Source organism: Lissotriton vulgaris, chromosome 1_1, assembly GCF_964263255.1.
Source record: "Lissotriton vulgaris chromosome 1_1, aLisVul1.2, whole genome shotgun sequence".
NCBI lineage: Eukaryota > Metazoa > Chordata > Amphibia > Caudata > Salamandridae > Lissotriton > Lissotriton vulgaris.
The window spans coordinates 1,514,935,877-1,514,963,337 of NC_141685.1; the positions used below are offsets into that span (position 1 = coordinate 1,514,935,877).

At 47.0% G+C, this 27,461-nt stretch overlaps 1 protein-coding gene across 1 annotated transcript in view; it reads right to left on the reverse strand.

Moving 5' to 3' along the window:
* Positions 1–2,403: 2,403 nt before the first annotated feature.
* Positions 2,404–27,461, reverse strand: part of SELENOO (selenoprotein O) — a 197,901-nt gene continuing 172,843 nt past the window's right edge. The window contains exon 9 of the mRNA XM_086967438.1: positions 2,404–3,431. Within this exon, the coding sequence (XP_086823564.1) occupies positions 3,234–3,431 (198 nt within the window). The 3' untranslated portion in view covers positions 2,404–3,233. The remainder of the gene's footprint in view (positions 3,432–27,461) is intronic.

A 27,461-nucleotide genomic window follows, 5' to 3' on the forward strand; every position in this document is an offset into this window, starting at 1 on the left:
ACATGCAAAGTGAATGCTGATTTGCTCTGTACCGTTAAAAATTGCAGGGTGACAGGACGCCACAGTGAACACACCCAGAGAAAGAGACAAGGCGCCTAGCAGTGGGGGAGCCATGAGGCCGTGAATCCAGATATGGCTGGCTGTGGAGCACCCAGGAAAGGAGATGAGGAGACAACAGACCTTCTCACTAAGGGATTGTAGAGCAGGAGGTCGGAGCCCACCTTTTGATTGCAAACATACCGGTAAGCTCCAACGGTGGCTGGACAAGGCCGCTAGGATTGTTTAGCCTGTGTCCGGGGAGCATTGAATGCTGTCCATACAGGGCAGTTTGGTGACTGTGGCCACTGTGCAGTGGGTGCATGCGGTGGAGAGTATTAGGCAGGCAGTGCATGCTTCCATCTCCAGGATTGGTTGCATTACTTTGTCAGGGGACTCGTGCGCATGGGCGCACGGTATGCACTGTTGGACTTAGGAACTCAGATCGGTTTGTGCTCCCCCTTCCCACTTGCTGGAGCTCGTGACAGTTGGAGGTGAAGATGGGATCTGAGAAGAGATGCCCAGAGGCACGCCAAGGCATTTCTCGCTGTTAGAGCATGCCCTAGGACCCGCAGTTCCCAGGGCATTGGTTGAACTAAGAGTGCACCTCTCTGTGTGAAGAGCGTGCTCACTACTAGTGCTAACTGGGTCAACTGCCATGCCTCCAAGACTGCTGGAGGGCTTCCTACCTGCCCCATCCATACCTTGAGAACACTTCCCTGCCCACAGGGGGCAGTTGCACTGAGGACCAGATCCACTTATGCTACACTCTGCTGACATTGGTGTGGAGTGGCAGTGAAGGCAGAATCGACTACAGTACACCAGCACAACTCCCGGGGCACCATGTATAATCCCTAATAGTGTTGCCCCTGGGGTCCCACCACCACACAAACATGGACATTGACTAGCTTAACACGTTGAGTGCCGCGTCCGTGAGGCTGAATGGTGCTCTTCTGGGGTGCAGAGGTAGCCAGTGGAAGTGCAAATCAGGGCCATGCAGGAGAGTACTGGGCTAGTGGCTAATAGAGTAGACAGAGTGATTCTTCCCTAGTAGCAGTGGTTGAGCAGAGTCATTAACACCAGGCTGAGTGGAGTCCCTCCTTTAAGATGGTTAAGGCCAATAACAGACAGTTAAAGTTACCTTTTGAGCCTAGACCTGGCTCCAGAGTGGCGTCCTAGGGGCTGCAGCCTAATGATGATAATGAAATGGCTCCTGATACGGAAAAAATGAAGTTGTTGCTAAAAACCATGCAAAAGAGCTTGGTCTCCATCGACTCAAAAAGGATGCCCTCACATTCTGCATGGACCCCATCACCAGGAAACTCAATGCAGAGGTTGACCATCTCACAGAAGCAGAACGTCACATCTCAACTGCAGTGGACACTGACCCAACAAAGAGTGCAAATCTATAAAACATGGGAAAGGTCCTCCAAGTCATTGCTGAAAAAAATGATGATTTAGAGGCTAGGTCCAATTGTAATAACATTCGTACCCCGGGCATACCGGAGTCAGTCAAATGCTATTGCCCTAATACATATATATGACCCTGGCTTCTTTCCAGGGAAGGGAGGGTGCAGTCCACTAACCCCACATCGCTACTATGGAGGGAGACAGAAGACGTTGGAGGGAAGAGGACTTTAATTACATTCTAGACAACTCCAGAGACAGGTCGAAGCTGCCACCCGAGGGGAGGGGGGGGCGGGGGGGGGGGGGGTTGCTGGCTGCTGGGCAATTAGGGAAGGCCATACACTTGTGGATGTGAGGAGACAGAAAGACCCCCCAAAGCAGGAGGGCACTTTCTACTCTGTGGTTCATGGCATGCGGTCCAGGCTGGGTTACTGGCGGACTAGTGTGCCTGAGGTTCCAAAGTTGTCCATGAGAAGTGAGGGCTAGCAACAAAAAGATGGAGGCCCTCCTGGATGAAGCCTTGCAAGTGAGCTGAGAGAAGCTATATTAGGTTACTTCAGGCTCAATGTGGATTTGATTAAGGACATGGAAACCATCTGGGAAGCCTTTAGAGCCATTATTAGGGGCATGTGTACAAAAATAAAAATTACCAAATGCCCATCGCTGACCCTCTCAGAGATCAAGCCAAAACGTACATTGATTGGCTCCTTTCGCCCCAAGATTTGATGCGGGAAAGGAATGCATACACTCTTTGAAGGGAGCGAGAGGCAGGAGATGTTTAAACTGGTTTACGTCAAAGTGCAAAGCTTTGAAATAAGTTACAGAAGCAGTTTTTAGGCTGTCCATTAAAGGGAAGAGTATCTACATGTTCAGAAAAGGAAAGAGACTATAACATACAGGTAAGAAAGCACAATAAAATTAATGCCAACCTTTTAAATGTAACAGAGCAAAAATGTGATAAAAAGTTGAACAAATAGCTTTTATTCAACCTGTACAATTGTGAATATCTTACAGAAACATAAATCATTAATATACACACGTTTATAGACATGTTTACATATAAATACAACTGGCTGATCAAGAATTCTGCATACTATCAAAGTGCACAGCATTTTGTTTGTCATTTGAGAAATGCAAAGCATGATCTTAACCACCTCTTTTGAGTTCAGCTTGCAATTAAAAAGAAATCTTATAGTGACACAGATCAAAGAGTCTATGTAGAAGCGGTTCCAAAAAAAACAGTAAACCTAAATAATGTACATCTTAACTCCTTTTTACATATCTAATGGTAAAGAGTTGCAAGTTGGCATCTCTAAAACATACTATCAGTTGGTCATCGGACAAAAACATATCAGATAATTGACTTTCTATTTTTGTCTTCATGTAAAAACAGACTGCCTTTGGGTATGTAATCATTTTAAAATCCTAAATTCCCAGTAAACACCCTCTTATTTTCTTTTAACAGACGGATATGAAGCAACTTGTTATGCAGTAGTTTCCATTTTAAGCAGATCTCCTTTTCTCGTGCATAGGTTAGATGAAGTACGCCATTTACAATCCTGTCCGCATTAAGCCTGTAAAACCTTATTGCTGCGTGAAAGTAGTCCTAAAAATGAAAAAGTGAGCCTCTGTCCAAAACCTGCGAGGGTTCAGAACAGTCACAGCTATATTGTGAGATACCCAAACAGAATGTTTCAGCAACTTAATAGTACCTTAATATTGGCTTGTTGGACTCTCCACTACAGAGTTATTGACTTTCCCTCTGTGAGTGGTAAAAACCAACAAGACAATTATGAAGATCATGTGACACAGAGTTCTGAGGCCCAAAGTGGGGGTTTACTGCTATAGATAGGCTTCCTTTCAACAGAACTACATGCTCCAGCAGCAGCAGCTTCAACTTCCTCTTCAGGTGAGCAGCGCTCCTGCACCTCTTGTAAACACTCTTCATCTTGGAACGGGTTTTCTAGAAGAGCCAGCACACGTCGCACCTTTGTAAAATATGAACAGATTGATATGTCAATGCTTCTCTAGAGTCCTCAAATTACGTTACATTGCTCAGATATTTCAAATTTAACTGCTAAAGACAAATATTGCTTTACACCCAAAAACATTTTCCAACATTTCAAATTTAATAGCTGTGCAACCCTTCCCGATAGCTGGGGAGAAGGGGGGCAAACCTTAAATGTGGAATTTTAGTATCATAACTCAAAAGTATCATCAAAAGAGAAGATTATTTTCTGGAAATGCCTAAAAGTTATTTTAAAATGAGGTTGTCTTGCTTATCTCAGATCACAGTCATAACTTCTAATGATATATTTTAACTAGTGTGTTTTGCCCACTCCCTACTCCAGTACATGAAGGGCACATCCTAGCCTAGTGCCCATAAACCAGATATGTAACTTTGACCATATGCTTTGCCAAATACCCCAGCCATCAGTACTTGCTAGGCAACGCCTGCAGTCGTGCAGAGCCTCTACTAGGCCTGGGCTTGGTCTTGGTCTTTTGCCAACCTGGTCACGCAATGTGTCAAGTAACTCAGTTCCTGAATCTTGGCAAATTGTTATTTTAATTATTATTTGGAATTTGGTGGAGGGGAGCATTTGATCCATCGCTTTTTGTATACTTGTGCATCGGCTGAGAGCCCTACTTGCCAAGTAGTGTCAATACCAGTTCCTGGGCGCTTGAAAGTGAGTATCCGTGTTACAAGAAGAAACTGACGACGCGCAACTTCAGAACCGGTGTCTGTCTGCAACTCTGCTGCTGTTGGCACCGAAGCTGTGGACCCCGCTCAACACAGCAACTGTGACTTATAACAAAGGCTCCGACGATGCTGCAGTGCTTCTGAAGAACCACCACTGTGGGAGTCCCAAGCACTGCGTCTCCAACGTCCGAGACACACTGCTCCGACTCCTACGCTGCAGCTGCAGCCCAGTGATTCGACATTAACGCCGCAAAACAGAGGGCTCGTTGCTTGGCCGCTGACTTACTCATCGATACCGCACAGCATTATGGAACCGAGGTATCACACCTGCAGGCAACGCATCACCTCCCTTCTGCCTGGCATCGTCCCCGGACGTTAGCAGCTCAACGACTCTGCACCGCCTCCCAGAACCACTTGGTACAGTGAAGCCTCAACTCCATTACGCAATGCACCGTCCCCGCATGCCAATGTGCCAAGACCCTGCCCAGCAGTAAGAAACAGACGCATCAACTGCTTTAGCTACAACGACACCACCTGTCCATGCACCATCGTGAAGTTTTGACATATCCAAAGTACTGTGCAGGGGTCTCCCTGACTACTGTATCCAGCCCGCGTTCCCTTGCGGTCAAACTGAACCTGTGGTTTGTCCCGGGCAAGCCTGACCGGATAGTCCCAGATAGAGCTACTGTTTCCTAAGAACTAGAACTTTACTGAATATTGATAACTCCACAACGTGATCTCTGCATGTTGGATTTTTGTCATTTTTGTCCTGTTTTACTCAAATAAATATTGGCTATTTTTCTAAATTGGTGTTTTCACTGTGTTACTGTGCGTAGGTGTAGAAATACTTTACAGATTGCCTCTGGGGATAAGCCAGACTGCTCTTGCCAAGCTTCCAGAGGGGGTGAGCACAGGGTATTGTTAGTGTGCAACTTACTTACCCTGACTACAGTGAGGGTTCCAACTTGGGCAGGGTGTTAACCTGAGCCAATTAGAGCCCCGTTTCGAACAGGAGGAAGGAGGATAAGAAAAGGAGAAATTAGTAGAAGGAGTGAGTGATTGGAAGGGGGATTGGGACGGAGGGATGGATGGGAGAGATAGGTGAATGAGTGACAGAAAGAAGTAATTAAAACAAACAGCTACCAAAAGTAGAACATTCATACAAGTCGGCTTGAGAAAAACTGCAACTATTAAGCTGTTACGGACAAAAGGAGGAATGAGAAAATAATATTTGTTAAGGACGCAACGACTGCCAGCTATTTCCTTTATTTTTGGGATGCAAGTATTATTCGGACTTTGTCACATGCTGCAGCATTGTACCCACCCATAGGCCTTAAAAGTTTGTAAGAAGGTGCACTGTGTGTCCAACTATTGCACCAGTTCCTGAGAGCACTGGAACTGATAGGACGCAGAAGCTAATAATGCACTTAGCCCTCAATAGCAGCATACATGTACGCAGGGCCTCATGGATGTATGGATATTACTAATTAAACGAGCTGTGTCTGACAGTAGACTTGCATCATAAAAGCAGCCTCCTAAAGAGAAGCAGAAGGTTGCAGCCCAGAAGGAAGCACTGCCATGGAAATCCAAAGTGGCAGGAGGAAAAGGACTGGTGTGCGTGTCCAGTGCATGAAGTGAATAGGGACTGAGCGGCATACAGCAAAAGAAAGCTCTTCAAGAGCAATCCTTCCTTTCTCCTTGAGTAGCGCTGCAGAGTTGCTCTTTGTGGGGCGATGTTGTGCCTAGAAGCTGGCCTGAAATCTGCTACAGACCAACAACCATGGAGCCCCACATATAGACTAAATAAGTCTAGGCCACCAGCCCATACAATGAAGGAGGCTATTTTTAGGATCATGATACCAGACAGTACATCTGTCTGGTTGCAAAAGGCATATTCTGATCCTACCACGAACATACAGAGGCTTATAGCCAGCACAGTGCTTAACATGGACTTGATTATTGTCACTTATACCTGCATTCTTTCTGTTAAATGGTTTCCCTGGTTTCAGCCTATCCATCCAGCGTTTGTCCCTTCCATGTTATGTTGTTATGTTATGTTAAACAAATTTGTAAGGCGCAACTAACACCATTAGGTTTCTTGGCGCCATAATGAAGAGAGCAGATGAGGGAGCAACAGAGAACATTTATTTGTAGGATTCAGTAAAAAGAAGAGTTTTGAGGGAAGATCTGAATTTGGGATACGGAGTAGACAATCTGAGAGACAGAGGGAGGGAATTCCAAAAGGTGGGGGCCAGGAAGGAGAACTTGAGCCCACCATGGAACATAGCATCTGACATCTCTTTGATTGGCAGGCTGCTATGCTTCCACTGCTCGCATTTAAGGAACTAAATTTGTTTTGTTTGTTTAGTACTCCATGGCAGTGCATATTTTTTTTTTCCAGCCCTCTGGACGGAGTCTTCGACGGTGTTGTCGTCGACGGGCTCAACGTTGAAGAGGAGGACTTTACCTTGGTCGTCGATGGAACTGTCATTGACGTGGTCGACGACGGAGACTTAGTTAATGAACTCTTCGTCGACGAATCATTCGCCCCACCAGATTTCTTTGAAATGGAGATCTTAGAAGACACAATAGGCGGAGAAATGGCCGTAGTAGAGACTATAGCCGTAGATAGAGGAGCAGCAAAAGTCACAGAGACCGTATGAAAGGAAACTAGAGTAAGGGTTTTAACCTGGATTTTACTCACGGTTCTGGGGGCTGAAGGCCTTCTAGAAACCTCAGATGACGGAGACAGCGTTGACCCAGAGGATAGTTTGGGAGATCTCTGTGACTGGTCAGAAACTTCATGGGAAGCCTTGTGATGCTTTCTTCCCTCACTGGAAGAGCGGTCATGAGATCTAGCCCTCTTGCTAGATGTCAAGGGCTTGTCATCCTCCTCAGAGGAGGAGGATTTCAACCACAAAAGCAGCTTTGCCTCCCTGTTCCTAATAGTTTTAGCAGGGAAGGTCCGGCAGATTCTACAATCCTTAACATGTTTAGGATGTAGACAGGAGATGCTGTCCTTGTGCTGATCATCCACATGGACCCTCTTCTTCTCACAGGTCCTGCAAGATCTAAAAAGAGCTGTTGGAAGGCGGTGACCCCAGGGGCCAGAATGACTCTCCTAACCACCCGGAACCTCCTCTCCCACAATTACTGCCGAGTCTTATCAAGGGGGAGTCCCCGCTGGGGAGGTCTGATCGTACACACTGTCGACACACCACAACCACGAACGGACACCACACCGTGAATCTTTATCAAGTATGAGCTTTATCAAGATAAGAGTAGGGAGCAATACACAACGATCGAGGGATCGCAAATAGTCTCGTAACAGAGGAACGGGGAAGTGGGACAGTCTTAGTGGGCCAGCGGGAACGCCACGCACCCTGCGCACAGTTCTCAATCCTCGAACCAGTGGGTTACGGGGGGCTGGCGATGGGACTTGCTGTCCTACTCACTTCTGTCTCAGATGGTCGTGAGGGTAGCGTTGGTGGTCCAGCCGGACCAGAGAGTTCTTCAAGCCGCGACGAGGTCAGCAGGGCTTGGTCAGGAGTACTTCGTCGTACTCGTAGTCAGGTGGAGCCGCGACAACGTCCGCAGGGCTCGGGGCGGTAGCAAGAGTCTCTCGTTCTCGAGGGTGGGCCGCGACAAGGTCAGCAGGGCCCCGATGGTTCAGGTTTTACTCTTCGAGATGGAGCCACGACAGCGTCAGCAGGGCTCCAATGGTTCAGTTCCGTAGATTCGAGGACGAGCCGCGACGACGTCAGCAGGGCCCGGTGGGTCAGAGTCTGTTCTCCTCAAGGTCAGCCGCGATCAGATCAGCAGGGCTTTCTTGTCCAAGATACAACTGCCGACTAGAGGGAAGGCAGGCTGTCTTATAGTACCGGAGCTCTTTGATGTCCGGACCCTCAGAGGCAGGAGGCCGGAGGTCCGAGGGCGAGGCGCCCGATGGTCTGGCGGTTGGTTCTTTGATGCTTTGGACCATGAGTCCAGGGAATCCCAGACGCCCATCAAGGCTTGGAGCCAGCTCGCTAGGAGGTCCAAGGTGTGATCGAAACCAGCCCCCAGGGATAGTTCAGAGGTGTGAGGGAAACCAGTTCCTCGGAAGGGGGTCGGAGGTGCGATGGAGGTCTTGGTTTCGGGTACTTGGGGAGTCGTTCACCCCCCGGGCGGATCTGGTCACGTCGGACGCGCATACTTGGCTGTAGCCAGGAGCGGCCAGGGGCTGCCGAAAGTTAAGAAGGCGGCCGGTCGGCCGGGGTGGCTGAATATGGAGTCCGATGGTCACGTGCATGGGTGCAGGCACGCGGTCTGGGGATCGTCTCAGGTCCGGGGTAGGAGTGTCATGTACAGTTCTGGGTGGACGGGAATCAGCTCCACCCGTAGATCTGGAGCTGCGGAGATCAACAAGGACCACGCCACGAGGCCGGGTCCAACAAGAGCCTTTTTGTCAGACATTTTGAAGAACAAAGGTGAAGAAACTGAGTAGGCACTCAGGTAGACACACGACGTGTGGTGAAAATCTGAGGAGAACTGCCTCTGCTGGGAAGGTTCTAGAGGGTGCTGGTAGCTGATTGGTTGGAACCCTTTTTTAGTTATTTTCATATAATGAGGTAGATAGGCTACTAAGTTTTAGGCCTTTTGGCTTTTCTTTTAGCCTACTACGGTTTTACTAAGGCACTGCTTTTGTATTGTTTACCATGGGACTCCCGCCTCTGCGACGGGGAATGATTCAGGCATGTGAATCTATGAAAGATACCCCAATACTGGATAAGTGCATGCGCCCACAACCTTTTGTAATTACTCTAAATCTGCTCGTTGTGGCATGGGTTGCCACTAAATGTATCACACTATGTGCAATGCTGTTGCCTCGACATAGGCTTCATGTGATGTTAATATATAATTGCCAATGTATCTGATTCTGAAATATCAACCCCTTAACATGTTTACCCCTTTCTTTGAAAAATAATAAAACCTATGTAAACAAAAACATCATAGTACATACCTTGCTTATGTGTTTGTCCTAAGAATTGAAATGAACCAACACTGCAGTGAAAACAATATGTGCAGCTGGATTCATGCAAAACCATTGTATACTATAATGGAAAGTAAAGGAATGGAGCATGTTGCACTCTTAAATTACAGACACAAGTGGCCAAAGCTCAATGGTGAATACACATTCAAATGTTGAATGCTCCGTGTACGATTCCTAGTAGATCACTGTATTCTTATATACATAGGTATTCATCCACATTCCTTGGAATGCAGAATTGCCCCTTAGTTTTTTTGCCTTTCAAGCCCTCCGTAAAATACTCCCTACAACCCAACATATAACATCTGGATTAGCATGAAACCTGCAGAGCCAAAGCTCTGGGGACAGATTTGCCTTCCGCACTGCTTGGAGCTAAACCACCTGAGAGTTTCACTCTGCCTAGTTTACCCCGAGAGCCCGACAGTTGGACATTCAGAGCACTACTAACTGAATACAAGAGAGCCAAGCAGCCTCCCTAGGGAGAGAAACCAAAGTGCAGCAACTGATACACTGACATGCTCAGACACATTAGGAGGCCACAGCCTGCCCATTCAGCAATTCAAAACAGAAGCACCATGCTAGGCACAAAGGTAATCCAAGACCATATATGGTAAATAGAACAGCAGTCTTTGTAATGGATCAAAATCACAGGCAGTAGGGGAAAAAATAAATTGCCATTTAAGGCCTGTTGCACCAAAAAAGCTCCAGAAGACAGGTCCAGAAGACAAAGTGGTGGCTAGAAGGGCGAAAACATGATTGAATAGGACAGGCCTACGTGATCTCAGAGCAGACCTGAACAATCAACAAAGAGGACCTTCTACAAGCTTTCTACAAATTTCAAACAAGAAATTTAAGTAGTGAAGGCTTAAAAGGCCTATAAGATATGAGAAAGGATGTCAATGATCTAGAGATGGAAGGGTGAACGACATGGAATATGGAATCAGTGCGAATGTTGCAGATTATAATACTCTACAAAACATGCTAATGCTTGAAGATCCCCACCTACTCCTTCAGGAGAAATTCAGATACCTGAAAAAATTCATGGCAGCAGAGAAACATCAATATTATAAAAAAATAACCTGTGACACATGTCAAGAAGATTTGCAAAGCTATGTTCACAACCGGTTAGACCCCCGTCCTAGAAGGAGTAGGCAAAGAGGCAATAGAATTAGACAGAATGCACAGTCAACCAGACACCTAAGGACTAGGCCCCCATATTATGGATGTTCTTGCCCAAATACATTTCTACAAGACAAAGAAGCAATTCTAAGTAAAGGCAGGCAAGGAGGCCCAATCTTAATAGTACCAAGGAAACAAGCCCTGAGGTGGTGTGAAACACCTTTAAATCCGTTATCCAGGGTGCTTTTATCAAATGGGTAGGTATCCTTAAATCATGAGAGAAGTAGTATTTCAGGAACTAACTTCAGACCTCTAACGGCTAGAACACAGCCATAAATTGAACTCAGAAAGATCTAGGGACAACTCACTTCTGTAAAAGGGCAGCTATAAACCCTAGAATACAATAGGGTTAACTATATCCTCGCCAGTGCGGAAGCGCATTTTCAAGAGGGGGGCAATTAAGTAGGAACATCACGAGCAAATAAACTGCTTGCGAACAAGGTCAGTAAATATATTGGGCAAATCAAATATAAATTAAGGCAAATACAGACAAATGAGGATGGAAAGTTACAGACTCTTAGCATATTGTCAGACTCTTTATGCTGCAAATGTTATTGACTGAGCTGCTATTATCACATTCTTGAGTTCAGTTGCCCTTACCATTCTATGTAAGATAGTAGCAGAACAACTGGAGGAATCCATAATGGAAAAAGATATTCGAATCCATAAAAAGCTTACAAGTAAGCAAATCCCCTATGCCCAATTGTTACACACCCTCGTTTTATAAGCAGTTTACACCCAGACAATACCAATACTGATAGAGATTTACAATAGCATTATTCACAAATAGGTGCCATCGCAAACAAAGGTAAAAGAAACAATTTCAATAATAGCAAAAACAGGCAAAGACTTAATCCGCTGGGCATCATATTGCCCGATTTCCCAGTTGAACATGGATAAGAGACTTGCAAAAACTGCAGCTAGACAAGTTGACACCCTTCTTAATTCACACTGGTCAAACTGGTTTCATATCACACTGACAACACCAAGAAGGCCCTCCATCTAATAGCTATACCACAGAAGAATAATAAAGAAAATGTAATATTATACCTCAATGAGAAAAAAGCATTCAAAAGGTTGACATGATGAAAGCTGTGGATGACTGATTAGGCTTAAAAACAGATTTAAGAGCTGGGTGGCTGTCCTCTACAATTCCTGGACTTGGCCAAGATGCAGGCAAATTGTATCTAAATGCATCACAAAATTGAGCAGGGGTCTTTTCACCCTTTATGTAGTACTCCTCCAGCGAACGATAAGAGAACAGCAGCTGATTAAGGGAAAAAGATCTCGCCAGGACATGTTCAAACTGTCAGAGACAGCAGAGCACATTTTACTGTTGCACATGGGCACAAACAATCCCTGAGGGAATTGGTCCCTCTCTTGGAAGAATACCAAACAATAGCAGGTATCCAAATTAATCTCAGTAATTAAAACAGGCTGATCTTAGTTGGGGAGGGTGCTCTTTCAAGTTCCAATCTTGAAGATAAAATATTGTTTAGATGGTTCCTGAACAACCCAACACCCAAATTTCACTTATGTGCAAAGGGGAATCTTAAGACTCTCCTGAAAGAAGCTAAGACACTCTAACCTCCTTGCAAAACTTGATTTATATGGTTGGCATATCCACATGATTAGATTGTAACCCAATAGGGGGGGAGTATTAATAAGGATATGTGTATAAATATAGATTGTGATTTTATTGAATAAATAGATCTTTTTTACACACTTGCAACCATAAAGGAATTTTTTTAAGAAACTGTATGCTGTATTGTGATACTAAATATAGTGGCAAAAAAAATGTGGTTTAATGGTAGATAATGTCAGGAAAGTTGACATTGTCTCAAAAGCGAATACTAGAATAGTAGTTGTGTTCAATAAGGGATTCCCCCCTTTTTCTAGACATCACACTACAGGGTCTCAAGTCTTTTTTGGTCTTGTCAGCGTGCTAACGTCAGTTTCACCCGTGTTTTCCATACCTCAGTGGCCCGTCAACATGACACAAGTATACACGGTATACAACATTTCCTCAAGTAAACACAGTATACTACTTCAAAGAAAAGAAACTAGAAATTCTAAAATACAGACATTTCATAGTGCTGTATACATATATCAGAATTTAGAATATCAACGAAACACATGCCAAAATTATTTGCAGCATAAGTAGGCCGGCAACGGGAGGAGGGTGGGTCAGAGAGGAAGACACTGTGTCCACCAGAAAAAGCGTTAACGAAGGTAAGTAACTTGTTCTTCTGAAAGATACATCTGCCTGTGGATTCCTCACCTTTTTAACTGAATCCCCAAGCAGTCACGCTCCTGGAGCAGGGTGCCTGCCTACCTACACTAAAAAAAGCGAACCTCCAATAATGTTTCTCAAAAGTGTGGAGGGAGGTCCAAGTTGACTCCGTGCAGATGTCAACAACAGGGACAACTCTAGCTAAAGCCAAAGAGGAAGACTTTGCTCTGGTGGAATAAGCTCGAATACCTTCAGGAGGCTCTGTATTTGCAAAGGCGTAGCAGATCTTTATACAGAGGATGATGCACCTGGACATCGTTTTCTTGTGGACAGCCTTACCCTTAAATCTGCCCATGTAACCAATGAAGAGTTGGTCGTCCAGTCTGAAGTCTTTTGTCCAGTCCAGGTAGAAGCTGACTGCCCTCCTAAGGCCCGGGCAGTGAAGTGTCTCCTCCTCCTTAGAAGGATGAGAGGGAGGATAGAAAGTGGGTAAACTGATAGACTGCCCTAGGTGGAAGGGAGTAACTATCTTAGGTAGGAAAGATTCTTTAGAACCCGAGGAATCAAGGGTATGGGAGGAAACGCGGAAAGAAGCGGTGAGCCCGAATCCAACTGAAATGCATCCCCCCCCAATGATCCCCGCATCAGATACTGGAGACTGAAGAACAACTGGCAGTGCACCTGCGCGTGAGTAGCAAACAGGTCCAATCGAGGAAACCTCCACATCCTGAAAATGTGATGGACCACCTCCAGATAAAGACGCCACTCATGATCGGCCAAGTATTGCCAACTGAGACTTTCTGCACACTCATTCAGAACTCAGGATGATTTGCAATTACACAAATCTGATGGTCCTGAGCCCGGGACCAGAGTCGCAGAGCCTCTCTACAGAGACAATACAATCCTACTCACCCCACTTTGTTGATGCACCACATTGTCCGCAATTCTAGAAGATTGATGTGCAGCAATCTTTCCTCCAGAGACCAAAGGCCTTTGACCTCCAGATCCCCCAGATGAGCTCACCACCCTAGAGTGGAGGCATCCGTTATCACTGTAGCCAGGAGACAGAGGTTGAAATGGCTTTCCTTGAGACAGGTTGCCCGGAACACTCCACCATGACCGCTCCGCCTCAGTGTCTCTGGAGATTCTCCCCGAGATCTCAGTTGTGTTGGAACTACTGCCTGTGGAGGCACCACTGGAGTGCCCTGATGTGCGAGTGTGCATGGTTGACCAACGTTAAGCAGGAAGCAAACAGACCAAGCAGGAGTAAGACCTTCAGAACTGGAACAGCTGCTTCATCGTGAAACATTGGAATCATAGCATGGATGTCTAGAATCCTCTGATGAGGCGGGAAAGCACGACTCACAGTAGTGTCCAGTATTGCCCCAGGTGAGATTTGGGTACATTTATTGAAAAACCCAAGTCGAACAACAGCCATGTTGTTACTTGCAGGTGATACAGCACCATCTCTGATGACTTTGCTTTGAGCAGCCAGTGATCTAGATAGGGGAAAACAGGGATTTCGGACCTTCAGAGATGTGCCGCCACCACCACCTTTGTCAAGACCCGCGGTGCGGACGCAAGACCGAACGGAAGGACAGCAAACTGGTAGTATTGGAACTCCACAGTAAAACGGAGATACTTCCAATGAGACTTCAGGATGGGAAAGTAAAAATATGCATCTGTAAATGAAAACACCATCAAGTCTTCCTGCTGCAGCGCCAAAAGAACCTAAGCCAGGGTCAACATCTTGAACTTCTCATGTTTGAGGTAAAAATTCAAGATCCTGAGGTATAGGATTGGTCTCAAAAGGCCGTCCTTTTTGGGGATAAGGAAATACCAAGAGTAGCATCCCTGACCCATTTCCTGCTACGGAACCAACTCTAGTGCACCTTTCGGTAGCAAAGATAAAACCTCCTGTTGCAAGAGCAACAGATGGTCCTCTGAGCACCAGCCCTGGCGAAGGGGGGAATGGAGGGGGAAACTCCTGGAAAGGAAGGGCATATCCATTTTCTACAAGATCCAAAATCCAGAGATCTGATGTAACTGACCTCTAATTCCATAGAAAATGGGACACCCGACCGCCCACTGAACCAATATGCTCTGAGAAGAGGGATCTAGAGCTGCTCCCCTGTGGAACCATTTTGGCGAACAGGAGAGGAGGAGGAGGAGGAGGAGGAGACTTGTTGGTGAATTGAGCCTTGCAGGCGATCACTGCCCTTCCGTCTGTATGATCAATACAGAGGCTTTGCCTCCTGCTGCTGCAGGGCCCAAAATGGAGCCGCTTTGCCAAAGCCCCAAAATCTTCAGTAACAAATGCCTCTAGGTTGCGACTGCAGGCCTAGCGATCTGGCAATGGCCCTACTGTCCTTAAAGCACTGTAGCGCCAAGTCAGCTTTAGTTCCGAAAAGTCGAGAGCCAAAGGGTAAATCACAAAAGGTTGCCTGCACATCCGGAGAAAAACCAGACCCTCTCAGCCAGGCATGCCTCCTAGTTGCCACTGAGGAACTCGTCACTCTAGCAACAGAGTCAGCTGTGTCAAGCCCAGACTGAATAACTTGACGGGCCGCAGCTTGAGTGCCCGACAACCTCCGGAATGTGGCCCTAGACATCCTCTGGAAGTTAAGGGATCACATCCTTAGCCGAATGCATCAACGCATGAATGTAGCGACCGAGTAGGCACGTTGCATTCATCGATTTTAAAGCCATACTAGCTGATGAGAACACCTCCTTCTCTGATTGTACTATCTTTTTTGAAGCCCTATTTCCAGGTGTGGATGGAAAAGAGCCACAAGATTGTTTAGACAAGCATGGCGCCTGAACCACCAAGCTCTCAGGAGATGGATGTGTAGACAAAAAGACCGGATCCCCAGGTACAACTATGTACTGACTTGCCACCAATCTGGACAAAGTAGGGGCGGACATAGGTTTTTGCCAAACCTCCAATAAGGGCTACACATTAAATAGGAGCAGAGGCTCTGTCACAGATGAAGGAGAGTGAAGAACCTGTCAGGATGTTTGATTTAATCTCCATAGTGGGTAACTGCAAGTCTAGAAGATCAGCCGCCTTCCTGATGATTGAGTGGTAGGAAGAGACCTCCTGTGAAGGCAGACTCTTAGGAGAAGAAAGTTCCCACTCTGGCGACTTATCGATCCCACTAGCTTACTGAAGCCCTTCAAACTCATGCATGTGATCCACAATTTCCCCATCCTCAGCCTCCTTCCTGTTGCTCCTGGAATTCTTCCTCCTCCAGAAGCCTCTTTGCCTCTCTTCTTGATCTTATTTTGGGAATCAGCGTTGGTGGCGCTAGACGCTGCGCCAGTGACTTCGGAGCCGACATCGATGGAAGCCCTTCATGGATGGTTGGGGGCACCGTACAAAGCAGATACTGTGCCAAACCGGAGCCCGACGGCGCCGGAAAATATTCCATTCTTCTCTTCTGGGACTGTATCGGCGTCGAGAACCTCAGGGTCGGGGGAGGCCAACTTGGGGACATCAGCATGAATGGCATAAAAGGTGCCTGGGCATAATGAGATGGTAAGTCCATGTTTAAAGATAGCGGTCCCAAGGGGCCAACAGGCGCACCAGAAGGGTTAGCCACCTTGGCAAACATCCCATTTAAGAAATGAAAAGGATCCATACCTGGAGCCAGAAAGGGTGTGTACGGATCCAGTACAACCTGCTCAGGAACCACTAGAGGTTACAAGGCTGTGTCTTGCGGAGGCGTCTGGGACATCAGAGCCGGGGGCGGAGTGGTCGGAGGCGAAGGCTTCACTTCCCTGGGTGTCAGAGAGCCCCTCGGAGTCGGAGAATGAACCAGAGTCACCTGAGGTGAAGGGGAAGGCATACTTCCTATGATGCCATGGAGCTGGGAAGCCCGACTTCGGCAACTCGTCCTTAGAAGAACAGCATCTGGAGCCATGATGCCCCTTCTTGTGCTTCCTAGATGACCGATGTGTGCAGTCTCAGTGACTTAACCTTCAATCTTGTCCTTCTTTGGCCCCTCTTCTGCTACTTCATCCTGGCCATAAACAGTTTAGCTTCCCTCTCTTTGAGGGCCTTGGGATTCATATGACGACACAATGAACATCCCTCGACGTCGTGGTCCTACGACCGGCACCAAAGACAATCATCATGGAGGTCCATGATGGACATTGGACCCCGACTTTCCCTACAAGTTTTAAACCCAGACTCTTTCTGAGCAACCATGGCACTGCTACAATTACAGAAAAACCTGTAACAATGTTAAACTACTAAGAAACGGTGAGTCCTGGAAAAACTGTTACGCGTCAACGACACGAAAAAAAGGGAACCAACGTCAGCACGCCGAAGAGGCCTTCTTATGGCTCCAGTGATGTTGCGTGGGGTCGCTAGTGGAGCCATTCCATTGTGCCATCCTAGTCGACGTATGAGAGCTTATGGAGAAAAGTTTTAGTGGAATACTATGCAAAGGGGAATTCAAAAGGTGAGGAATCCACAGGGAGATGTATCCATCAGAAATTACATGTACTATGGTCTTGTCTGACTATTGCTCAGTTTTGAAGCAAAGTCTTTAAGGGTAGTTCACAAATTGCAAAATTGTAGATCGAGAGATAGACACCCAAGCAGATGCCACAGGGGTAGAAACAATGACACTTATTTCTAAAATTGGACTGTCCCTCCCCTCGCCTTAGATCGGACTGTTATATGCAGGTCTTAAAGCACAGTATGATCAGGATTCACTGCATTGTGACGGACAGACATTTTCATACCTGTATTGAAATGTTCTTTGGACTATTCACTGCACTAACTACTGCACCACTCAATTCCTCTTGCACAGTAGCACCTTATTTTCTCAGAGATGTCTTGATAACAATATTTCAATATATAATTAAATCAATGACGATGCTTCTAAAACCAGACACATCGCAGTTTAAAAAAAAAAGTATATGTCTTTTTACTGCCTGTAAACATTATATGGATATCAAATTTCTTTATGACATTAAATAAGTTCATGAGCACTTGTTCACCCTTCATATTTCTCAGGGTATTTCCCAAAAGAATTTTTGTCCCTTCGACTGCAGCCTATCTTTCAAAGGAGTCAAGGAGACGGGCTTCTTCAGGTCACATAGCAAGGAATTCCTAAGGAAAGGATACTGGAAGGAGAGAGTCCCTCCTGGCCATGCTCTTAAACTTGAATCAGGGAATCAAACATTGATCAGCATTCGTAAGCTTTCTAGGTGGTTTGCACATGGTGAATGTTTCCAGTAAATAAGTGGGGGCCTAATTAGACGCACTTTTGTACAACAATATATTTGAACGTGTCCCACTCGTGTACAGAATGGTCAAGAATCAATACGCTGAGGATTCATCAGGTAAGTGACTCAGACTCTGGATTATTATCTTCTGCATACCAACTGCATGTGCAAACTAAGAGCAGTGGGAGGCATCTCATCAAGGTAAACAGAAAAAAGGTCCTATTTCATTAGAAAGAAAAAAAAAAGAGCACAAATCTTAATACAAATTATTTCAAAATGTTGACATACAAATAACTGTCGTGTTTTGGAGAGACATCTCAGCTTCCCTAGATAAATAGTGAATGAGACATTAAAATAGTTCTTGGCCCACTTGTGAGAGGCTATCTGTTTTATAGGCAGTTTTAGGCCTAACTACTATTGACAGCAAAGGATCCAAGAAGGTTTTGAAGAAAGGAAAGGGTAGCAGGCAAAATATATTTAACTTACCCTGCATCCAGTATGCCAGAATGGTCAGTTGTATGGCATCAAGGTGATGGTCCCGGATGGACTCTCTAAATGCTACAATAATATTGGCAACTAAGTGCTAAATGCTGCAAGTTATATGTACTCTCATGAAAGAAAAATGCTCATTATTTTAGGTGTTTAAGCTCCAAATAATGTTAATAATAATGTAAACGTTTAGTACTGTGATTAACGTTTCAAGTATTCACTGACTGGCCAGAAGCAAAGGGGAAAGTAAAAAAAAATTGTAGTGTTGAGAAAGCAAACAACGTTAACACTAGCTATCAGTACTGCTAATGAACTGGTGAAGGCAAGTCTCTTCATAAAAAAAAAAAAAAGAACTGAAGCCACCCCTACACACAATTATTTTGTAGGTTTTCACCAACATACTACAAGCCCTTTTGAAAACCGGTTTTTCATTGCAAACAAAAATAGGATATTACATTAGTATATAGAGTAATTCAAAAAAGCTGTCCCACTAAAATAAAAAGAGAGCAAAAACATTTTCCAATACATCAAAATAAACGTGCTCTACATTTGAATACTCCAGTGTGGCTTTCCAAAACAGAAATCAAAAACAATGAGTGCAAAAGGTAGAAGAGCTCCTGTCTAACCTGGGCTCCTATGTAGACTATATATTTTAGTACACAAGATTGTTTAAAGTAAATCAATAAAACAGGGGCGTAGGGGGCCAAGACGGCAGTGGAGTTGGACATGTAGTTACCGAGCTGCGAGCCGGTCCAAATATTATATCCTGCTCAAATCCTTGCCATTGTGCTGCCTTCTAAATGCCAGCCACCGAGGAGAATCTCCCCGAGATGAGAGACCCGCCTGCCACCCACTGAAGTAGAGTGTCTGGTGAGTCCATGACTAGAAGCAGGATCACAGGCCCCATCTACGTGACCGGTGCCCCAGCTGTTGGTGCCTCAGGGAGTGAGGGGGGGAGGAGGAAGACGTCGCCAGAAGGCCGTATGGTGTAGGGCTGAGGGTGGGGGCAGCCTCGTGAAGCGGGTACCTGTTCGCTCCAGCCGCCGACCCAGGCCTGCGTCCTCCTGTGGTCCTGTGTGCCTTCAGTATCAGAGGAGCCTGCCCTGACATGCTCGCTCCGCTTCAGGAGCTGTAACCGCCGTGGGACAGATAAAAGGGACTCTCCCTGGTCTGTAATTGCTAGTCGAGAAGGCCAGTACGAATGCTGACCTCTGGGAGCGGTGCTGCAGCATCGAGGCACCGACCGCTGTTGGCAGGGCGGCTCGAGCATCGTGTCGGCCTTGGCTGCCGCTGAGAAACAGGACTAGCCCAGGCGAGTCGGGTTGAGAGTGGGAATCTGGAGGCAGAGACCGCTGAAAAGCACAGTGGTGCAGAGCACACTGACCATCCGATCGCAGCATCCGAGTGCAGTGGGTTGCTGCAGGCCGCCTCGGGAGCCCGGGCGTTTCCATCGCGTTGAGCGCAGACTGGGATGGAAAGGCGCGAGAAGAGTGGGTGGTGCAGTCTGGGGCCCAGGGGAGAAGTGACAGGCCAGGAAGCAACCTGGTAAGCCATTACCAAGCCTGCAGCCCGGACTCCCAGTGATAATGGGTGGCAAAAGGCAGCAGACTGGTATCAATTAGCAAGCGTGTGGGTATAGGTGCATTAGGCGCTGGGCCAACTATATGCAATGGGTGGAATAGGGTGACATTAGGTCGGTGAGGTTTGCTTACACAGGAGATGCCTAATTCCAGGCATTAAGCCCTAAGCTCTTACAGGTCTGCACCCCTTGGCCACCTACAAGATTAGTACTCAAGGCCTAGTCCTCCTCGCGTCCAGACCATAGGTCTCGGGATCTGGGGGGCAACACTTAACTTTGTGCTCCTTGCTAGCATGCTCATGCCCCCCTCTCCCCCAGATACACTGGAGATAAACACACCACAGGGCACGTGGAGTCTTATTTCTTACCAGTGTACTTGTTGTGGTGAGTCCTTGTGCAGGTTTTGGAATCTAGAGGAACCGGGGCATCCCAAGCAGCTCGGTTGCGTGCTGGGGCGAACAGAGTTGTGCACCTGCCCACTAGAGCATCCCCGCTGCCTGATCATTTCCACCTTCTCAATCTAGGCACTCCCAGAGCAAACCCACGAGGGGAAGATAAAGGTCTTGAAGTCCGTGCTTGTTGGCACAGGGTCCCGGGTGCCGCCTGGGTAGCCAAATACTAATTGAGCCTCCATTCACCTTGTGCAGACCCCGTGGTGTCCCAACGTTATCCTGAGGATACCCCTCGGTGGCACCAATGGCTAAGGGCAATAATTCCAAACCCACCTGTCAAGGGCGACTTGATAGTTAGGCTCCCCCCAACCACTCTCAGCCAGTCGTGCAACACATGCCAGAAAATGCTGCTCTCCTTCTGGCCATACAAGCTTCCTGTGAGGCGTTGGAGGGAAAAGTAATTCAGGTCACCCTACTAGGCTAGAATCTCTGTTATGTGGTTGAAAAGGTCTCCTCTGTGGAGTTGAGGATATCAGAACTGGAGGACATGGTCGCTACTCTCTGTAAGAATGTTACTGTAGCCAAAATGCCAACAAAGGAGTGTTGTGGCGACTGGAAGATGCGAGAATTGAGCTCGTCGAAATAATCGCTGCTTCGTGGGATTTCCCGAAGAGGGCCGAGGGCCCCGACATTGCAGAATTCCTAGACAACTGGCTAGGTTCCATTATTCCCAAGACAAAGTATCCTCCTGTTTTGTCATAGAGAGGGCACACCATGCGTTGAGGAGCAAGCCCATCCTTGGGGCACCTCCTTGGAAAGTGATTGCACGATTTCTGAATTTTCATGCTAGAGACAATCCTAACGGAGGGGTGAAAAATGGGGGAACTGTGCCATGATAACTCAGGTAAAGGCTAGACTACGAGGCCTCTGACTCATACATGATTATGTTCCAAGGCAAGCTCAAAGTATTGTACCAGGGAAAATCATTCTTCTTCCCGACACCGGGGGAGGCCTGGTCTTAGCTAGAGGAGCGTCCCGATCTGCAGAGACTCATGTCCCTACACAATAGAGGGGGCCCGGCCTAAGGACAACAGACATCCCAGAGAGAGGAGTTTGTGACAGCTGAGACGAGATACTAATGTACCATGACGGAGGCAAGACAACCCTTAGCAACTTTCAACTTCTTCAGACTCAAGAGAGGGACCAAATGCCTGACGTCATGATGACCAAAAACACTGAAACAGAGAGGGCACCTACACATGAGGTGCTTGGGGACGGACAGGAGACCGACTTGGAGACTCCTCAACCCCTGGCGGCAGCAATCAACGCACTCGAAAAAAGGTGTGGAGAGTGTCCAGCCAAACAGTACAAGTACGTAACTACCGGTGCTACCATGAAGGGCACTTTGGCCCCTTATCCGGTACCAGATGGCAGCAAACTAACATAATTTGCACCTCTCCACTGCAGGCCCCAGGAGCATGGAGACAAGTTTGTTTCATTCTTTTGAGTCACTGTTATCGGGGACAGTTATCCCTGGCGTCGTCGTGGGGTTTGTGGGATTGAGTTGGAGGTGGAGGTGGTGAGCTACAGGCATCTCAGACTCCCCTGTAGAGTAGTTTAATGATTAATGATGTGGGGTTTGACTCTGGGTGGTCTTTGCGGGTGGAGGGGGGACACTGGGACTGACAGGGGGTTTTCCAGTTATGAATTTCAAAGGGGAGTGTTATTGCTATGCCAACTAGCACCCTCGCAAGACATGAACGCTGCTTCAATTAGAGCACCGAACATGCAGACACACAGGCCGTCGCATTACCCTGATCAGGAACACATACATTACCACATCACTTGACTGCGGATGGGCTGCCACCCCGTCCTCTGTGTTCTGTGCACTTCCAAACACAAGTGAAATGAGTGTCCCTTAAGTGGAAGATAGGACGATCTCAGTCTTATCAAGGAATGTGAACAGCCTTGGCGACAGGGTCAAGAGAGGACTAGTCTCCCAATATATAAAATTAATTCAAGCGGTGGTACTCCTGCAGGAAACCCACTTTAAGGGGTTGCCGTGTAAAGTTTTGGGAAAAGGAGCCCATGTCACACTTGCACACACAGGATATACATCTGGGTCTAGAGGAGTAGCTGTTTTTGTTTTGAAAAAAAGCCACCCTTTACATTAAAGAAATACTCGTTAAACCCGCCAGGATGATTTGATGGAGTGATGGGGCTTTGGGGGCATACGGATGGCACATTGATTAGCGTTTATGCCCCCCCTCCTCGACTACAGGCCCCCACATTTGAGAAAGTAGATGGCATCCTACCGGAGGATTGGTCCTCACTCCATAGAATAGATGGTGACTTGGATGGATGATGTTATGGTGCAATAATGAGATAGGTTGGGCTCTGCAGGCTCGCATACCCACCCTCCCCATACCACCATTGCAGGCTTCACGAATGCCCTGGGATTTCAGACCTATGGAGGCTGCCACACCCTTGCAATAGGAGTACTCCTACTTTTTGGGAGCTCACAGAGTATTTTCCCGTTTAGAATATATCTTGGCCCCAGCGGAGGAAGTGAGCACAATACTGCAGACAGACTACCTTGCCGAGGTCTATAAGATCATTCACCCTTATTGGTAAGGTTGGAAAGAGGGGTCAAGAGTGGGACTGGTTGTAAATTGAATGTCTGACTTATATGATCGAGAGGTAGTGATCGTAATTAGGGTGGATTCTGAGCTTTACTTCAAAGAAAATAAAGACTCAGTTACCTTCAAAATAGTGCTCTGGGAAGCTTACAAAACAGTCCTTCAGGATAGGATAAAAAAAAAACCTAATTGCACAGAAATGGAAGAAAATGTTAGCTCCCTAAAGCGAATAGAGAACCATCTGTTGGCGCTTGAGAAAACTCTAGGCCTGGAGCCTGACCCCTCAGCCCTTAGACAGCTAGCACTACTTAAGGAGGAAAACCGTGTGCTGGCACAGGAAAGTGCCAAAAACCAAATACTAACGACCCTCCATAGATTGTATGAGGCTGGTGATAAAGCTAGCAAACTGTTAGCCTGGCTGGTAAGAAAGGAGGTGGAGGCTAAGGCCAAGAAAACAGCATTCAAGAATCGACTAGACAACAACGCCCACAACAGCAAGGAACTTTTCAACATAGTCAAGGAATTTACCAATCCCTCGGCCAACTCCAACGACATCACCCCCTCTCAAGCCCTCTGCGACTCCCTGGCTTTATTCTTCCACAACAAAATTGCAGACATCCACAACAGCTTCGACAACCAACCCGGAGACCAACCCACCCAACCATATGCTGAACATTCTTCCCCCTTAAACACCCTTAACGACTGGAACCCAATCTCCACTGAGGACACCATCCGCCTGATGAACTCCATCCACTCAGGATCCCCCACAGACCCTTGTCCTCACCACATCTTCAACAAAGCAGACTCCGTCATAGCACCGCACCTCCGAGACGTCATCAACTGCTCCTTCAACTCCGCCACCTTCCCGGAAAGCTGGAAACACGCTGAACTCACCGCCCTTCTGAAAAAACCCACAGCGGACCCCACCAAACTCAAAAATTACCGCCCCATATCGCTCCTTCCTTTCCCGGCCAAAGTCATCGGGAAAGCTGTCAACAACCAGCTCGCCGCCTTCCTCGAAGCCAACAAATCCCTCGACTCCTCACAATCTGGCTTCCGAGCAAAACACAGCACTGAGACTGCCCTCATCGCAGCAACAGACGACATTCGAACTCTACTGGACAATGGAGACACAGTCGCCCTCATCCTCCTCGACCTCTCTGCAGCCTTCGACACAGTCTGCCACAGTCTGCCACAGCACCCTCTTACAACGCCTCAGAAACATCGGAATACAAGGAAAAGCTCTTGAATGGATCACCTCGTTCCTCACCGGAAGAACCCAGAGAGTCCGCCTTCCACCATTCAAGTCCGAGGCCACTGAAGTCATCTGCGGCGTACCACAAGGATCCTCACTCAGTCCCACCCTCTTCAACGTATACATGAGCCCCCTCGCGGCCATCGCTCGCCAACACAACCTCAACATCATCTCTTACGCGGATGACACTCAACTTATCCTCTCTCTCACCAATGACCCCAGCACCGCCAAAACTAACCTACATGAAGGAATGAAAGAAGTTGCCGAATGGATGAAACACAGCCGTCTGAAACTGAACTCAGATAAAACAGAAGTCCTCATCTTAGGTACATCCCCCTCGGCATGGGACGACTCTTGGTGGCCGGAAGCCCTTGGAAAAGCACCCATCCCGACAGACCACGCACGGAACCTAGGCGTCATCCTGGATTCTTCACTTTCAGTGAATAGACAAGTCAGCGCCGTATCCTCATCCTGCTTCAACATTCTTCGCATGCTCAACAAACATTTCGCTGGATCCCCACCGAAACCAGAAAAACAGTCACCCATGCTCTGGTCACAAGCCGACTGGACTACGGAAACACCCTCTACACAGGTACTACTGCTAAACTCCAGAAGAAACTCCAACGAATCCAAAACGCCTCAGCCAGGATCATATTAGACATCCCGCGTAAAGAACACATCTCTGGTCACCTGAAAGACCTCCACTGGCTACCCGTCAATAAAAGGATCACTTTCCGACTGCTAACCCACGCACACAAATCACTCTACGACATCGGACCAGAATGCCTCAACTCACGTCTGTCCTTCTACACCCCCTCCCGCCAACTACGTTCTTCCAGCCAAGCCCTCGCCACCGTACCTCGCATCAACAAGACCACCATGGGAGGCAGATCCTTCTCATACCTGGCAGCTAAAACATGGAACTCACTCCCCACTTACCTTCGCCTTACCCAGAACCACCTAGCATTCAGAAAGCAACTTAAAACGTGGATATTTGACAAGTAATCCTTCTCCCCTCCCTTAGCGCCTTGAGACCCTCTGGGTATGTAGTGCGCTATATAAATTCTTTGACTTGACTTGACTTGACTAGATGGCCTAAAGGATAGGTGGTGGAATCAGACAGCAGATTCGCAGACGCCTTTGCTTGCTACTACAAAGATGTTTATAGGGCTAGACAGCTATAGCCATCGCCCCAGATAGCAACATATCTAGAATCAATCACAACCCCGCCTTAGATGATGTGGCCCGAGAAGAACTCCACACAAATATCACTGGAGGATATCCGAGCCAGCATGGCCAAAATTAAATCTAACAAGACCCCAGGTCCCAACGCAACTCCAGCGGAATACTACAAGAAATATATGGACCTCCTTGGGCTTGGAAGCAGGACAGGCAGGGGCTCTTCCCCCTCACCTTATGTGCGCAATCATAATAGTGATACACAAAGACGGTAAAACCAGGGAACATTGTGGTTCTTATCGACCAAGTTCCCTGCTAAATACCTAGGTTAAAGTACTGGCCAAGATCCTAGCTACTAGACTTATACAAGTTATCACACCACTGATACACCGCAACCAATTGCGCTTCATGCCTGGAAGGTCTACCTAGGGCATACACAGCAAACATTTTGATTCTGCCTCTGTTATAGGAAATGGGTTAGAGTGTTGCACCAAGCACCCAGTAGCTTCCTTCAAGGTCAATGGAGTTCAGTCCTCAGAATTTTCAATTGGTAGGGGTAAGAGAAAGAGGTTCCCTCTTTGCCTCCCGTTTCCCTTACCATAGAATCACAGGCTTGTAGGATCCACATCACAGGCGAGACGGCCTTTGAGAGAAGATCTCACTATACGCAGACAATGTCCTCCTTTACGTCTCCAAATCTTCCTTTATCCCTTTACTTTCCCAACTGTTTAAGAAATATGGGGGCAATTCTTAACAATGCGTAAACTAGGATAAGTCAATACTTTATCTTCCACAGGAGAGGGCTGTAGTTCCACCCTCACTTGACGCATATTGCCTTGGGGTTTAAATACCTCAGACTATTTCTGACGCCATAAAAAGGGGTATGCTTTGAACGCAACTTAGGAAGAATTATTCGTACCTACCTAGAGGACATTAAGAGATGGCAAGGACCACCCCTTACATTACTAGGGAGGGCAGCTATCTTTAAGATAGTATCACTGCCCAAGCTACTCTATGCCCTCAAACGTACATATCACCTGATCCTGCTTCAAACCTTCACCACAATAGAAGGGGACCTATGAACATTGTTATGGGATGGCAAACGCCAGAGTGTCCCTAACATCTGTCCAATATACCCAATAACCAATAACCAAAAAATGTTAATGATTGGCTCTACACTCACCTAGATCACTCTACTTTTAGATTGGAATGGTCCCAGAGGACCTCAAGATCTTGCTTTCACTATCTATAGGGGGTCTTGCGACACAACACCTCTTTCCAGCCACTCTGGTAGTGATTACGGCGTGGGATAGAGCCACAAATCCATTAGATGGCATGGTAAGCCTATGAGAAAAACACCAATATGGGAGCAGAGATTGCCTCCCAAATTACATAAGCGGAGGGGATTTAGGGCATGGGATCTGAAAGGGATTCCCAAACTGGGAGATTGCATTGAAAATGGCTGCATCATGCCGTTCTCCTCGCTTCAGCAAGAATATGCATGCACAGAAATCAATTCCTAAAATATGCACAAGTGCAGCACGCATTGAGGGCAGAAGGGCTCCCAGGTAAAGGTATCCCGGACTTTGCACCGTTGGATGGAAGGCTGTTGATGGAGGACCTCGGAAGGGGAGCGATTTCATTCCCCTACAGAAGCCTCATTGATAACACGCCAGATAACCTGAAAGAGTTGCGCAAAAAGTAGGTGGCAGCTATGAGAGACATTGAGGACACTGACCGGGAGGCAGCCCTGATGCACCCCGGGGAAGTAGCGATAAAGGCACAGCTCTGGTTGGTTTCTATTCAAAATCCTTCACTGAGTCTATCATGATAGACACCAGCTCCATGCAATGGGAAGGGGCCCTGTCTCACAATGTTTGAGATGCAATGTTACAGATGGCTCTTTTGTTCATACTTTTTGGAGTGGTCCCCGAAGACAGTCCTACTGGAGTGACAACACTGGGGAGTTTAATTTGATGTTCCCACTGCCCCTTCCTTTGGACCCCAAGTTTCTCCTTTGGGGTATTCCTAATGACATTGATTTACCTTGGGTTTAGCTGTTTTGTGATCTCAGCCTAGTAGTGGCTAGGAGAGATGTGGCTCGT